The sequence below is a fragment of the Suillus subaureus genome (genome assembly GCF_016647635.1).
Source record: "Suillus subaureus strain MN1 chromosome Unknown BJ212scaffold_37, whole genome shotgun sequence".
Lineage (NCBI taxonomy): Eukaryota > Fungi > Basidiomycota > Agaricomycetes > Boletales > Suillaceae > Suillus > Suillus subaureus.
Window position 1 is genome coordinate 25,903 of NW_024538593.1, and position 14,538 is coordinate 40,440.

Consider the following 14,538-nt stretch of genomic DNA (forward strand, 5'->3'; position numbering starts at 1 on the left):
CAGAAATTTATCTCAGCTACCTTCGGGGGAGCTGCTTTGGCAGTATCCTCCCGCTTTGACTGATTCGATTCTTTTTCTACGTCTTATCGACGATCACTTACAATTGTCTTCTATAGACAGATGTGGCTACTCCCCTCCACTTTAGCACGGAAGGCACTCCCATGTACTACGTTTAGGTTGATGCAACGTGTTTAAATATACCTCTTGATGGACATGAAGTTTTACGCGATCTGATGCTGGCCTGAGAGATTGGCGAGAATGTCTGCCACGACGTAATCATAGTATAGTGCCGATAGGCATTGAGTTGTATTGTCAGGGTCAGTACTTGAAAAGACCGTTTTAAAATTACATGTGGTGCACGAGAGCGAACGTAAGATTATGGCCTGCAATCGCCTCGAGTTCTCTCGAGTTTAGCCAACTACGGGTACCTCTGAAGGACTTCACAAGTTTTCAACCTGAAAAAGTCGATTTAGTTGCTCGAAGGCGACTGGCGAATGTTGAGCGAGTCTAAGGAGTACGTTAGTGTCCGTAAGGGTGAACTTGACGGGCGTTTACAAGGCATTTATATAACAACAATATAGCCAGCCCGTCAGTCTAATGTAGGCTGACACCGGCAGCCTATCGTCGGAGCAGCATAAGACTGTCGATCGTCCGAGTCCTCCATTTTAAATCCGCGTTTTTGTAAACTGAGACGTGATCTTGTCTTGGCTCCACTACCGCGGTAACTCTCCCTACTGTCTTGATCACCACTTTGGCTCATGGCGTCCGGAAAATAGGTAGTGAAACTCCGGGCTACTCTAGGTCTTTGGTGCGTCTTGCCAGGAAGAGGAAAGGGGACTTCGTCACTAAAACCAGGTAATCACGGCCAAAATTTCAACTTGAATGCCTACCGCATCATACCTACCTTCACGACATTTGAATCACGCCATATATGTCCCACTATGGCCATGAATATTGACGCCGAGAACAGCATACGCGTTAGGAGCTTCACTCCTAGTATGGATAATGTAGGGGGTGTCAGGAAGTCCGGATTGTCATGCGCGGAATGTCGCCGGTATGTCATATCTGCCACTCACTTGAGACCACTAGTCCTACTTGACCTTGAATCCGTCTAGATCCAAGCTCAAGTGCGACAGGTAAGCCCAAAAAGCAAGTCTATCTGCACTTCGATAGCTGACTTCTGCAGGGTGTTCCCGTGCCAGTCATGTATACGACGTGGATGTGCGAATATCTGTCCAGAGGGTAAGAACTTCACTCTTATAATCTTCATTCGCTCATCCGCGACGCTCTAGGGACTCTCGCCGCCACGAAAGGAAACAAGTAGGTCTTTCTCGGCTGCTTTCCTCCAGCTCCGACTCCGAGTCGGAATCTAACTTTAACTTTATGGAAGAGTTCTGATGGCTCATGCTCAGCGGCTGTCAGAACAGGTAAAAAATATGACTGGGAGAATCAAAGAGCTTGAAGAGGCACTTCATCAATCTCAGAAATCCAATCGTGGTGGAACCGAGCCACATCCTCCTACTTCCCAGTCACACGAACATGCTGAACTCCCCGAGCTTCGGACTATCTACGATGATCAAGTTCTCGATGTATCAGAGAGCATCGGATCCTTATCGATTGATGTCAATGGCCGCACCAAATATCACGGCGAATCCGTCGGGTCAGAGGTGAGGCAACCTATTATGGTCGTTTTTGTACTAAGCCCCTGACTATATGCACCATGCAGTACTTTCAACCATTGTTTCCGGTTCGTTGCACTTCATTTTCGGAAAATAACATCGCTCATGTAAATCACACGACAGTCTGATGGTTATCCACCACAGCAGAGCGTCTCGACTGACCCCAAATACTTGGGACTTCCATTTGAAATTATCGACCTCTGCAATGCATACCCCTTCGGTCTGAGGGACAGTCAATATACGAAATTTCTCTTCTTACCCTTTCTCCCTCCCCATGAACGAGCCCTGCAGCTTATGGAGTTATATTATCGAAATGTTGCATGGATGTGAGCTCACTGTGCGTGCTGCAGGCGATGTTTATTAACCCACGTAAACTCAGGTTCGACCCAATCGTACGAGATGATTTTATGACAAATATTCTAACCCCGTTGTATGGCCACACTGGTTCCCCTAACGTCAACAACATCCACTCACACCGACTTTCCGTGTTTTTCATCGTGCTAGCCTCAGGAGTCCTTTACGAACAATCACCATCTTCAGGGGTGCTTGCCGAACAGTACCATGCACTTTCCCGCGCAGCGCTATCCCTCGATCCGATCTACCAAGATGCTACCTGTGCTACCGTACAGGCCCTCTTTATGACCTTCGGACATATCTACCAGTCTGATCGTACGAATAACGAAGGTAGGTGGCTTCTAATGGGCGTGGTGGCGAGAGTTGCACAATTAGTGAGCATAGTGCTGCTGTTTCAAAGAACCAAAGAACTCACAATTACACGCTATGTCACAGATCGGTCTACGTAAGTGCATCCCCACCAGATCGATGGAGCGCACTGATGGATGAATCACAGAACGCGATAACGCTGGGTGGGGTCTAGGGCAGGAAGAAATACAAAGACGACGCGTTTTATTTTGGGAAATCTACTCGGTCGACGCGTGGACAGTGCGTTCTTTGATGTTTGATGTCTCTGTTGGCTGAACTGTTCAAAGAGCATCCTCAATGGTCGCCCACCTGCATTGAGCATCAACCATACAGACTGCTGGTTTCCAGAAGACCTCGATCCCACGATCAAACCTTCAGGTGCGGTTGAAATGGGATGTAAGTTTCATCTGACTATTTTCTGTGCGAAGCGTCTCATGCCCATCCCTTTACGTATTTTAGGGCACGCCTGGAAGTTCCGTTACTCGGCAAGCTGCTTAGGGATTTCTGTGCAACATGTCTTCAGCACACGTGTTCCAAGCTATTCCGCATTGCTCGAGTTGGACCGAAAAATACGGAAATTCAACCTGCCGTCGCATTTACAATCACCATTAGAAGCCTCAGAAGCGGGGCGTTCTTGGTCTCCAGAAGCCCCTAAGGCAATGCAGCAATATGCTGCACTGTGTCAAAGGGAAGCAAGTAAGTTGGCATCATTGTGCCTTGGATCAGTAATAGACTAATGACCGACAGATCTGATGTACATCCATCGGAGCTGGTTCGTACAGGCTATTCGAGAGACTCCTGCCAACCCCCTTCAGCACAAATATGCACCCTCGGTCTTAGCTGTATATCGCAGTGCATGTCGGTTAATCTCCAGCCTTAATGGATTGTACCGAGTACATTCACAACCGACGGATCAAACGTGGTTTTTCTGGTCGGCTATCTTCTCTGCATGCGTAAGTCTATGCAGTTCATTTTGACAACGTATCTCATGTGGCGAGCAGATCGTTCTCGGAGCTATAGTGGTGGATAGTCCACAATGTACTCTCGCGTCGAACGCATTGCAGGAACTGGAAAAGGGGATGGTGCTTTACGAAGAGGGATCGCTTCCTTGTCGGCCTCCAGCAACTGTGGTAGTACAGTCCAAGCCTTACGATTGCATACTTTCTGACGCGTTCCTAGCCTGTCCTCCACAAACTCCGTGAGCGCGCCTTCACCTCCCTCCAGGCCGCGCAGAGAGATACCAGACAGTCACAATCTCGTCGGTCATCCATAAACTCTGGTGATCCAGACGTACTCGGACTTCGGGAGAGCGGCATCACCGGCACGTCATGGCGATTCAGTTCGCCGGCTTCAAGTGCAAGCGCATCCGGTTCAGACCGACGATCATCAGAACCGTCAGATGCTGATACATCCATGTATTACGCAACACTGGCAAATCCCAATCTCGTATTGCCAGCCACCAGGGAATTCGAGCCGTATCACGCTGCAACTTCGCAGGAGGATATCAACACGCCTTCACCGTTCTTTGACCCTGCGCTGCAAGCCGCGATCATGATGCCAAGTATGCAGTCCAATCAGTGTATTGCGGGTCCCAGTTCGAATATCCCTCCGCCACAACCACTACCATTATCGTATCAGCAAGTGACACCCCAGAATTTCTACGTCAACGAAGCTTATCATAATAACAACCAGGAGGAAGTTTGGCGAAAATATATTAGCAGCCTGGGAGTCATGAAACCCTAGTACACGATGTCCGTCACGACTTACATTCCAGACCATACATAACCATCCATCATATTTTCGTTACCTGTCGCACTGTCTTTCCACATTCTTGTCGCGCGCACACGTTTTTGCTGTCGTTATCTTCTGCACTTTTTTTCTTCTACAGTACTTGATTTTTACAAGCTAGTTCATCTTGATTAAATTCGTGTCATCGATTGGCATGGCATTGGCTTCGGCTTGATCGCCCAACTCCATCGCGTGAAGGAGTGTATCTATGTCTGGTGAGACGACAAACCGCTTGTTGACTTCTCCCATGACGTGCAACCGTTTGTTTTGCAGATCCAGGTGGACAGCTTGCTGCAAAAACGATGGTTGAGTTGCGCCAGTTACCTAGATATAACAGTCAGTACGACTGATGGGAGCAAAAATATAGGAATTAGACGAACATCCATAAGGATGCCATTACTCAGGCGCATTTTGACGGCCCCGCTGCGATACACTTCGAGCTGCCCGATGACACCGTCAATTGTTGGTAGTTCTTTCGTTTGTTCTGTCTCTAGTCCTGTGGATACACCTGCTGGATCTCCGCTAGGACCTGGTGGCTTTACGTCTGCTGCGAAAGACACTTTACGTGGACGGCTATCTGACGGGGGCTCATCAACATTCATTGTCGTCGGACTGGTCGACGGGATATTGGGAACAAATGTTGGGAACGGCTCAGGGAACTGGAAGAAGTAGAGACGCTCTTGCCGTACGTCTGCGTCCTATAATGAGAGTGAGCGCGAGTACCCAATGGAGATTTGGGATAATGACCTGTTCCGCTTCGCCTTGCAGCGCGAAATCATCTATGAGGTCCTCGAGTTCTTCCTCTTCCTCGCTCTCGCTAAGGTCAAGGGCATTGGCCAAATCCACTTCCTCGATGTCCATAGCCTCTTCTAAGATTATCTGAGCTTCAGGTGGCAGAAAAATATTAGGCAAGGTCTACCTTTTTTCTTTATACCTGAAGGTGACGATGGATCCTCGATCTTCACCTGAATAACCTTTTTCTTCTTCTTTTCTTTACGTTCTTTGCGCAAGCTTTCTGGAGCCATCCAGTCCATCTGTCTCACGTTCTCCATGTCGATAATCTCGACACCTTCGTCTGGATCAGAGTAGTAATCGTCATCAACCTCGCTTTTGATCTCCTTTTGGACGAGGACGTTCGATGCTAGAGTCTCCCTCTTCAATGAAGGACCGGCAGCCCCAGAGAGACCAGCACCAAGAGCAGCTGCATTTCCAGGTCCCAATGGAACGATAGGTGTGAAATTGGAGCGAGGAGCGCTGCGCCGTGCTGAGGTACCTGCAAGAGCAGGTCCCATAGCGAATGGTCCACTGGCAGTCATTTCTACTGGAGGTGGGCGGGGAGCGGCACCACGACCTTCTCCTCCCCTGCCCCTTCCCCGCCCACGTCCGCGCCCTCGATCGGTAGATGCACTAGGGATGGTTGGTGGAGGGGCTTCCTGCGTCCAGTTCAAGATGGTAATGATTCGCGTATACGTACTCTACGACACATACCTGTTTAACTTCCCTGGTAATAACGCCATGAGCGACTGTGGATTTGGACTTGGCAGGGTTGGCTCACTCTTTCTTTCTTCGTGATGGTAGTGTGGGCACGAACTTTAACCTCTGTGATCCTTGTCTGGTCACATCGGAAGGCTTTTTGGCCAAACTGCCTATAGCTTTTGGTACGGACGGTCCAGGAGTGCCTGATGGCGTCGAGGACGTGCCCGTGTTGCTCGTAGATCCACCGTCTGCCATAAAACCAGATAAATATCGTGAAAAAGTCACGCTTAACCCGTTATGTACACAGGTGTGCACAGCCACATGTTTATCTGCATTTCGGACTCCTTTGATCAAACGATCTGCACCACATTCAGGCGCTCAGCTGCAGCTACGCCCAGTTCGCGATTTCTTATACAATGGGAGAACCGGAACATGTCAGGTCGACTTACAATGACATACACAACATTATCAGAGGAGCCTCGGACAAGATTGCGTCTGAATTCAAGCCAGACATGTTTATCGCGATCGGTACGCTAAACTCGTCACTTTCATTATATTTCTGATGCTCATATTATCCACGAAAAGGAGGAGGGTCAGTTCTGTCCCATCTATTCAGTATTTATCTCACCTGGACTCAACTCTCATTCGACAGTGGTTTTTTCCCAGCTCGTGTACTGGTATGTCGCGCAGAAGCGATACGGCCCGACCGACCTTCTAATCCGCCTCACGTCCGGTCTCATAGCGCACATTCCTGAAAGACCCGTCGACAAAAAGGAACATCCCCATTCAAGCCATTGGTCTCTCACTCTACGAATCTCTCCCTGGTACAACTGCAGAGCAGCTCGGCGGTGAGGTTATTCGCACCCAGTGGCTGTACGGCATTATCAATTCTACCCATGATCTAATATTGACACGGACAATCTCGGCAGAGGACCAGACCCGGGTAAAAGGTTGCTCGGGAGACGAGTATTGATTATTGTAAGCCCTAACTCCTCGGTTTTGATTATATGAATCCAACCGATAATCTGATTAGGACGAAGTCGATGATTCGCGCAAAACCCTCCAGTAAGAGCTCGACAAAAATAGATCTTGTACCTGACACATACTCGTCCTATCCGCTGTGCAGATACGCATTGAATGAGCTCCAGAAAGATGTTGAAACAGAACTTCAGCTACTTCCAGAGTCTGAGCGTGACTCGAAACGCACCAAGTTTGCGGTCTTCGTGGTGCACAACAAGCTCAAGCTGAAACTCGGAAAGCTGCCACCGAATATCCCGTGAGTATTAAGACGAGTGTCCATTTCACATGTTTTCATACATTTTCCACCAGATACTTCATAGGTGCTGAAGTGGAGGACGTGTGGTAAGATTTAGTCCTTTGACTTCTGACGAGTCTAACCGATATATAGGCTTGATTATCCGTGGGAGGCTATGTAAGTGTCCTTTCCTAATCTTCATTGGTGATGAATGATTCAGCGTACTTTTTCAACCTCAGTGATATCGAAGAACATGACCGTCTGGCAAAGGAGGACAAGGAGAAGGAGAAGGCTACATGACAGTCGATGAGCACTAACGTTAGAGACAAGAAGATGTGTATGCCGATCCCATTCTTATAAAGTATTTGCTTCTGGGCTACGTCCGTTTCGCGATCGATTTTACTTGTGCTTGGCTACTCGTGGAGGGGACTCTCGATCCGTGTTATTGTGACATCTATCCATGATTTTTGACGTGTATATGGACTAGAAATAGAACTAAATTTCAGTCCGAGAATTGGTATTAGCAAACACTGCCATTAATTGATGAATCAAGATACTAGCTAGCCAGGCGATGGGAAAGAGGCCTACAAGGAACAAACTGCGAATTAACTTACCTAGGTTAGAAAAAGGCCAACCTCTATCCTGCCTGGAGTCGCCCGCTATGTAAGCCTTACTCCACTATGGGAGGACAGCCTGAAATTTTTTTGATATTATTCCAAAGGACATGTGAAAAGTGCCTCGCGACTGCCCTGCACTGAACATTGCGTTTGCTGTCGTGCAGCGGTCTTAGTATTGGTAGCGAGAACAAAAGGAAATGTTTGCTTTATTGAAACAAATAGAAGCCCCGTTAGCGGCCCCAACCTGTGCAAGAGGGAACCGAGGTGAGCTGCAATTCCCATGGTAGTGGGAGTGAGAGTGACGCAGAACCTCATGCCAAATTGTAAGAGCCGCAGAGCAACGCTTCGAAGCGAGGAAAGTGGTATTGGAAAGACGAGGTAGAGCTTGAAGGTATCCGCGTGAACGATGTTGCGGGCATCTACGTGGGTAATCATAGTGCAGGCATCCACACGAGTAAAAGTGCGGGGATTCACGTGAGTAAAAGTGCAGACATCTGCGTGACCAAAGGTGCAGGTAAGAGTAATGAGAGAGATAAAGTTTGAAAAAACCAATATGCAGGGCGGCCTACTCCACATCGAGGTGAGTGAGCAGATAGTTCCCTCCCCTTATCAGGCTCCCTGCTTAGGTAGGCGACAAACCGGACGAGAGTTTGTAAAGGCAAACTTCCTGCAGGAGTAAACATGAGAGGGCGACGCAGAAGCGTTTTCGGATGCCCTCTACTCATGGCCGGCTTCCCCGCCGGACTTGTCTTCATCGCATACAGATGCGTGCTAGGATCTAGCCCACCGGGTTACCGAGTCGCTGAAGATAGCCTAGAATTCTATAGAGATCAGGCAAATAATTTTTTGGGAATTATCTAGGGTCGCGGAAATTTCAGAGACAAGAAAATCGGAAAAGCAGAAAGCAGCATGCAGGTTTGAGCCTGGCATTGGCACCATGTGGTGCAGAGACGAGAGGGGTCCACGTGCTACATTGCCGTTGCAGTTAGTTATCATTCTGGCCGAGTGGAGTCAGACTAGTTTGCAACGTCGACGCTAGGTATCATGCGGCCGGTTATTAGCCTAGTGTAAATAAAATTAGACCCGAATAATTTACTGTTCACAGTGGCTGACGAGTCGCGTTTTTTTCTGCGAGATTATACTTCCGACCAAGACTCACAAGGTTGACTTCTTCCAAGTCCTGCTAACAGTCCCCGCACTATAGACGCTGGTTCACTCAGTCTCTGTGCGGCAAGGTGGTCATCCTTCGAAGTTTTTGTCGTGCACCGTTACTACTCCTTTAGTACCGCGAAAAAACAGCCTTTAGTCTTGCATTTCCACCGTCCTTCCTTTCTTCTACATAGACTACTTGGATGGCTGAAGAGGTCGACTATGAGGCACTCCCATCCGACGCAAGCCTTGGGGTGAGTCATTTAGCTGGTCTATTAGTAAAATTTGCATCAACTAGAACTATAGGTTAACATGCTGGCCGGAGCTCTGGTGAGTTCAGTTTTGGTCCCTACTTCACGCATCTCGCACTGGCGTTCGCGATGGATTCGCGCACCGGGATGTCCCAAGCACGCATACTGAACTTTTCGCTCAGGCTGGTATCACAGAGCACGCAGTCATGTTCCCAATAGACAGCATAAAAGTGGGATCCAAGCTTTGTTCAACTACATGAGGCTGATAGGGCATTTAGACACGAATGCAAGTATTCGCGACCTCACCAGCCGCTGTTTACACAGGGATCGGAAATGCATTCACTCGGATATCATCTACAGAAGGCATGCGAGCTCTATGGCGAGGAGTCTCCTCAGTGGCATTGGGTGCGGGACCAGCACATGCAGTTCACTTTGGGACGTATGAGGCGATGAAGGAATTAGCAGGCGGAAATGCTGCTGGAAATCAATGGCTTGCAACATGTACGTTCGCCATTCATGTTCGTTCCCTGTCGACCATCACCCCTTCCATATTGTTTTATCTCCCGCGTCTGAATTTCAATTTCCTGGCTGTATGCCACGTAGTCAGCATGTACTCACCATCGCGTTCTCACAGCACTGGCAGGTGCATCCGCCACCATTGCTAGCGATGCCCTCATGAATCCGTTCGATGGTGAGCTCCCAGCTACTCGTGCCGCGTTCACCAACCCATTGCGCATTTTATAGTCATCAAGCAACGCATGCAGGTGCACCAGTCGGAGTTCCGCTCCGTGTTTACTGCATTGCAGGTCGTGTACCGGAAAGAGGGTCTTGCCGCGTTCTATGTCTCGTATCCCACAACCCTGATGATGTCAGTCCCGTTCACGGCCGTCCAATTCACAGTCTATGAACACATAAAAAAGTTCCTAAATCCATCGTGCTCCTACTCGCCCGTTACGCATATGATCGCAGGTGGTGTGGCAGGCGGCGTGGCGGCAGGTGTCACCACTCCTTTGGATGTTGCGAAAACTCTCTTGCAGACCAGAGGCTCATCGCACGATCCCGAGATTCGAAGAGTCGGCGGAATGTTGGATGCATTTCGTATAATATGGAGGAGAGATGGAATAAGAGGGTTTGGACGGGGAATGTCGCCACGAGTTTTGACGCATATGCCCAGTAACGCGTTATGTTGGCTATCTTATGAGTTTTTCAGTAAGTCTCTTCTCTCTTGGTTCGGTTGGACACCCACTCATATTATTGACAGAGGTTGCTATTCGCGATCAATGATACAATCGCGTCCTACATAGACAGCAAGGCATGGACCATACTTGCATGATGCTACTTTGGTGTTATTTCATCACTATCGCATTTATCTCCGCTACATTACTATCAGGGTATTTCAGTCAGCTGCTATATAACACTGACGGTCTTTTGAGATCCACATGCTCCTGCAGAGACATGTCAGATCCGGAAGTTCAGCACAAGACCAGTGAGATTAGAGTCCGGTTTGCCTCAGAACCTGAGTGTATGTGACACTATCAGCTACGATGATTAAGCGCATTCATGTCAAAGTCATGCGACTGCAGACCTGCAGACTGTGAGTATAACAAGTTGCTACTGTGGCTTGGCTCTCATGACACCATGCGACTTATTGTTGATATCCACGTCGAAGACATCAGAAGGCTCGGAAAAATCTTCTGGAATCATTGCCCCTTTACCCACCCAACTCCCCCTATTGGGACTTCGGACTCAATGGTGGGAGTAGAAGTTGGTGAGTTGGCGGAATGTTCATCTCGCACATGTGGACTAGCTAACATCCCGGAAGTTGAGAAAGCCAATGGACCATTTGAATGACATGCAGAGGGTGTTTAGCTTGAGATGATCGAGAAAACGTGGGGTATACGTATCATACAGTACTACATAGCGACGGTTGGGTATAGTTCTTCCTCCATTTCTTCTACATATGCACGACACAAGATGTCTATAACTGGCGACCTAGAAATCGTGACCGGAGGTCAATTTCGCAAGACGACTGGCTCTGCGTAATGTGTGACGGTTGCCCCCATGCAGAAAGGCACAGTATAACTGGAAGGACAATGTCCTTCCCTTGTTATACTTCTCTCCCTCAACATACCCCACATGACCCACCAGTCTTCGGCTGCGTCCCGCGCATTATAGCCGAAGACCTCGCAAATCTCATCCCACTGCCAGCGCATCTTGGTCTCGTCCCAGCCCTTGTGCCCTTCCATCATCATGCCATAGAGGGCCTGATCTCGCGCATTACGTTGTGGCCCAGGAGCTACCCATACCGTTTCAAAAGCCTTCGTTTCCTTTGCATATATGGCGCGCGTACGTGGCTCGCGCAGCTCCTGAAATGCTTCAGCCAAGTGAGGTAATTGATCCCAGGCTCGTAATCGAGAAAAGAGGGTGCCGAGTACTTCAGCGTCTTCTATTTGCATACTACAACCTTGTAGAACGCAAGGCTGCGGATAATTATTACCACTGATCGGAATTCTGAACTCATATGGACTTACATATAACGGATGTGCGGCTTCTCCCATGAGGAGCAATCTTCCTGATTCGTCCGTCCATTCTTCGGCACATTCCCTTTGGAAAAGTCGCACCCTCTGATACGTAGCAGGTATATCCAGCAGGCGCTGCAATCTGATCAAATCATGATGATGTGAGCTCAATGATGCGGATGCCGGATCAAATTAGCGCACTTCGGTTCAAAATGAAAAGGGAGCCGTTCCCGAGGGACAATCACGTCCCAACCATCTTGATCACCAATGCCATCAACTTCGCTGTCAGGCAAGAATGCATGGATCGCGAATTCAGTCCCTCCTGCCTGTGAAGGCTGAGTTACAAAAAAAAAAAACCACAAAGGGAAAATCATACCACTGTGAAGGCTATGACATGTCTAGAGTCTCCAGTCCATATCGGGTACTGAAATGTGTACCATGTGAACTCCCATTGGAAGGCAAGGGCGGGCAACGTACGTCAGGTCTATCTTCATGAAATCGCGTCAGGTCGCTGAGCTCAGGGTCATTTTGAAGGATATCCCGAGGTACAATGGCACTGGAGTCCAGGTTTCCCTGTCAGTGGCGACGTGTGACAATAAGAAAGGCAGATTACACGTAAGCACTGTGCCCTTCTGGCACCTCTTCGCCTGGCCACCCTACAACCGCCTCGCGGACTGTACTCCGTGGACCATCAGCCCCGATGACCATATCTGCTTTGAGGACGGTGCCATCCTGAAGCTCGACGCGGGGCGGGTTCGCGTGCACTTTGGTGACTGTTGCACCGTATGTAATACGGGCACCTGCGTTGACCGCTGCACGATACAGCATATCGTAGAGGTCGCGGTACTGCAATGGGCATCCAGAAAGAAGCGGAATGAACACCTTCCAGGATGCTTGGGCAGGTATAAACTTACACGTATAACCAAATAGTCCGCTCCTGTCTCCTGAAGAACGTCTTCCTTCCATTCGAGGCATCCTATGACTTTTCCAGTGTCGACTGCCAGGTTCCGTTTATGAGCTGGAGTGTAACGTCAATTGCGTGCTACGAGTTCCTTACTTGAAATGAATGTGCTAGCACGTGTTCTTAGTCCGTGTTTCAGTAGTTCGTCCTTGAATCCCCAGTCCACCAAAACTTTGGTAGCGTTGGGCGGGAGGTGTGTACCACCAGCGCGCTACGATGTTTAGTTCAGCGTGTGCCTTCGCTTTCGCACACATGACCCACCCGGTTTGGCCCTGAGGCTTTGTCTAAAACACGGACACGATGCCCTGCTTGGCATAATCTAAACGCGCTAGCGAGGCCAGCAACACCTAACGAGGGCAATTGAACACAATGGCAACCTGCAAGTTGTTCACGTACCAGCTCCAACTATTATGAAGTCAATGCCGAGCGGGGCTCTCCGTTTTGACGATGACATGGAAGTATGCCACGGAACTAATAGTGCAGACTGTAAAGAGGGATAAAGAATGAGAGCAAAAAGGTAGAGGCTGATAGAAATGTTAAGTTGCAAGGAAGAATGGATATTAATCGCTTTTCTTCCATGCGCCAATAATATTCTTATGACATTCGGCTAAGCTTCTCTTCCCATATGAGAGAACACAGTGGTGTTAAGCGAGAACCGCCCGTATCAGGGCATCCGGGCTAATCCAGGAGACCCGGACTCGGCAGGAACATGGCAACATTATGGTTTTCCAACACTTTTGAAACCCAACACTGATCTGTGCAAATGTCTGTGAATTTCCATGCTACGAACCAAAGGACTTACATCGGAATCAAATCAATGGCTCGGAAATCAATCTCAGTCTGGATTGATTAGGACACATTGGGAGGTGCTGTCAATTAATTATGAGTCAGCGGGCGTGACAACCCCAGCGCAACGTTGTGAGCGGCAACGAGCAGAGGCTAATGATGGAAGCCGGCGGGAGCACGGGACACGAGGGGGCGCGGTGACTACAGAGCATGTGGTACTTACGAGTTATAGAGTGCGGGGGAAAGGTGAGGTACGTGTTGTAATTACTTACGCACCGGTAAAGTCTAACTCCGGCAACCCAAAAACAGTCAAAATCGCTTGAACCAGCGTCAAGTTATGGTTGATGCGATAAGGTTATTCTGCAGTGGAAACTCAGGGTTTGTGGTCGAGAAACCATCCCTTACGCGGGGAAATAAGCTACACAGTACTACACAGTCGCCACATTTTTCCGCTTCGAAGTCGGTAGAGAGGTCGCCGATCTATCTCTCGTCATACTAGGCTTGTTAAACACGAGTGTTTATTGTTCGTCTAAATTTAAGCACCCCAGGTTGCTCAAGCATGAGCGACAAGATATCGCCAGGGTACATCGCCCTGGGGACATGCAAAACAACTATCTCCTCTCAATCCCAAAGAGGCCAGATGGGATTGAGAACGCACGTCTGCTGGTTCTGGTCTCAAGTTTGTCGCCATAACATGACGTGGCCGCCCACCCTAAAAGTGCCATCAAAAGTGTGCCACAATGGTAAGTACGATAATCTAGAAGAATGTCATGACGACATCATAACAGTTTTGCCCACGGCCGGAAGCCGTCGAGGGCTAGATAACGACGCGCTCCTGCAGCGTAGGAGCTTGCAGGCCAAATAGCACATCCCTAGATATGATTTGGTAGTAGATAGAATCAGCATTATGAGAGACCGCGGGTGAAATGGAACATACATCATGGACGAGTTTTACTCCTTGCAGCGGGCTTTCAGGCCTCAGGGACCAAGGGGACTAGTCTAGACATGTCCCATCAATTCTATTGAGCTTCCGCGTTTCAATCGTGGTTTCGGGGGTGTGGTGAAGATAGGCAAGTGTCAAAGGAGTTACCCAAAACGGTACGGAGAATTTTGTTCTTTCACCCACACTTGTGACGTGAACCCTAAGAAGACACGTCTCAGTCAATACTTAAGAGGATAAAGTCCAAATGTGCTTCTATGATTGTAACATCGCAAGACCTTTACATAAACGCTGCAGCTTCTGTGGGCGATCCATCAGAGCCCACGAACCTCGCCAGGTAGCCCTAACAGGCTTGGCTGTGAGAAACTGAGCTACTGTGAGCCTGATATGCAACGTATACACCGCCGGGCCGCAT

General features: G+C 48.9%; 6 protein-coding genes across 6 annotated transcripts; 3 read left to right on the plus strand and 3 right to left on the minus strand.

Annotated features, from left to right (window-relative positions):
• Positions 1-998: 998 nt before the first annotated feature.
• Positions 999-4,124, plus strand: BJ212DRAFT_1280443 (uncharacterized protein; the record flags this gene model as incomplete). The annotated part of the gene is made up of 13 exons (XM_041331555.1): positions 999-1,054; positions 1,187-1,242; positions 1,293-1,320; positions 1,391-1,694; positions 1,803-2,005; positions 2,059-2,407; positions 2,469-2,478; positions 2,530-2,621; positions 2,669-2,777; positions 2,841-3,077; positions 3,129-3,334; positions 3,383-3,511; positions 3,561-4,124. 13 exons carry the CDS (start codon positions 999-1,001, stop codon positions 4,122-4,124), a joined length of 2,343 nt encoding a protein of 780 aa, XP_041188681.1.
• Positions 4,125-4,286: 162 nt separating this feature from the next.
• BJ212DRAFT_1484853 (RNA polymerase III RPC4-domain-containing protein) lies at positions 4,287-5,900 on the minus strand (the record flags this gene model as incomplete). Its single annotated transcript, XM_041340877.1, has 6 exons — positions 4,287-4,493; positions 4,550-4,867; positions 4,917-5,038; positions 5,089-5,602; positions 5,658-5,670; positions 5,725-5,900. The coding sequence occupies 6 exons, from the start codon at positions 5,898-5,900 to the stop codon at positions 4,287-4,289; spliced, it is 1,350 nt and encodes a 449-aa protein (XP_041188682.1).
• A 57-nt stretch (positions 5,901-5,957) lies between these two features.
• Positions 5,958-6,825, plus strand: BJ212DRAFT_1381900 (uncharacterized protein). Its single transcript, XM_041336675.1, has 6 exons — positions 5,958-6,173; positions 6,228-6,234; positions 6,298-6,322; positions 6,388-6,518; positions 6,575-6,623; positions 6,679-6,825. The coding sequence occupies exons 1-6, from the start codon at positions 6,062-6,064 to the stop codon at positions 6,712-6,714; spliced, it is 360 nt and encodes a 119-aa protein (XP_041188683.1). The 5' UTR covers positions 5,958-6,061; the 3' UTR covers positions 6,715-6,825.
• A 446-nt stretch (positions 6,826-7,271) lies between these two features.
• Positions 7,272-8,211, minus strand: BJ212DRAFT_637770 (uncharacterized protein). Its single transcript, XM_041343717.1, has 2 exons — positions 7,515-8,211; positions 7,272-7,383 (listed from the first exon to the last, which is right to left on the minus strand). The coding sequence occupies exon 1, from the start codon at positions 8,091-8,093 to the stop codon at positions 7,611-7,613; it is 483 nt and encodes a 160-aa protein (XP_041188684.1). The 5' UTR covers positions 8,094-8,211; the 3' UTR covers positions 7,272-7,383; positions 7,515-7,610.
• Positions 8,212-8,869: 658 nt separating this feature from the next.
• BJ212DRAFT_1484855 (mitochondrial carrier domain-containing protein) lies at positions 8,870-10,201 on the plus strand (the record flags this gene model as incomplete). The annotated part of the gene is made up of 7 exons (XM_041340878.1): positions 8,870-8,920; positions 8,973-8,996; positions 9,100-9,147; positions 9,196-9,418; positions 9,552-9,608; positions 9,662-10,126; positions 10,179-10,201. 7 exons carry the CDS (start codon positions 8,870-8,872, stop codon positions 10,199-10,201), a joined length of 891 nt encoding a protein of 296 aa, XP_041188685.1.
• Positions 10,202-10,848: 647 nt separating this feature from the next.
• BJ212DRAFT_637756 (uncharacterized protein) lies at positions 10,849-12,984 on the minus strand. Its single transcript, XM_041343716.1, has 10 exons — positions 12,794-12,984; positions 12,659-12,744; positions 12,494-12,608; positions 12,351-12,433; positions 12,050-12,282; positions 11,914-11,992; positions 11,813-11,860; positions 11,638-11,762; positions 11,449-11,578; positions 10,849-11,397 (listed from the first exon to the last, which is right to left on the minus strand). Exons 1-10 carry the CDS (start codon positions 12,849-12,851, stop codon positions 10,930-10,932), a joined length of 1,425 nt encoding a protein of 474 aa, XP_041188686.1. The 5' UTR covers positions 12,852-12,984; the 3' UTR covers positions 10,849-10,929.
• Positions 12,985-14,538: the final 1,554 nt, after the last annotated feature.

Bases quoted from the DNA above. Each gene is read 5' to 3' on its own strand.
- BJ212DRAFT_1381900 (XM_041336675.1), top strand. From the start codon at position 6,062: ATGGGAGAACCGGAACATGTCAGGTCGACTTACAATGACATACACAAC. The intron at 6,323-6,387 runs GTATGTCGCGCA...CCGGTCTCATAG, and splicing joins TTTTCCCAGCTCGTGTACTG to CGCACATTCCTGAAAGACCC. The intron at 6,624-6,678 runs GTAAGCCCTAAC...TAATCTGATTAG, and splicing joins GGAGACGAGTATTGATTATT to GACGAAGTCGATGATTCGCG.
- BJ212DRAFT_637770 (XM_041343717.1), bottom strand. From the start codon at position 8,093: ATGTGGAGTAGGCCGCCCTGCATATTGGTTTTTTCAAACTTTATCTCT.
- BJ212DRAFT_637756 (XM_041343716.1), bottom strand. From the start codon at position 12,851: ATGTCATCGTCAAAACGGAGAGCCCCGCTCGGCATTGACTTCATAATA. The intron at 12,745-12,793 runs GTACGTGAACAA...TGCCCTCGTTAG, and splicing joins CTTCATAATAGTTGGAGCTG to GTGTTGCTGGCCTCGCTAGC. The intron at 11,579-11,637 runs GTGCGCTAATTT...TGATTTGATCAG, and splicing joins CCTTTTCATTTTGAACCGAA to ATTGCAGCGCCTGCTGGATA.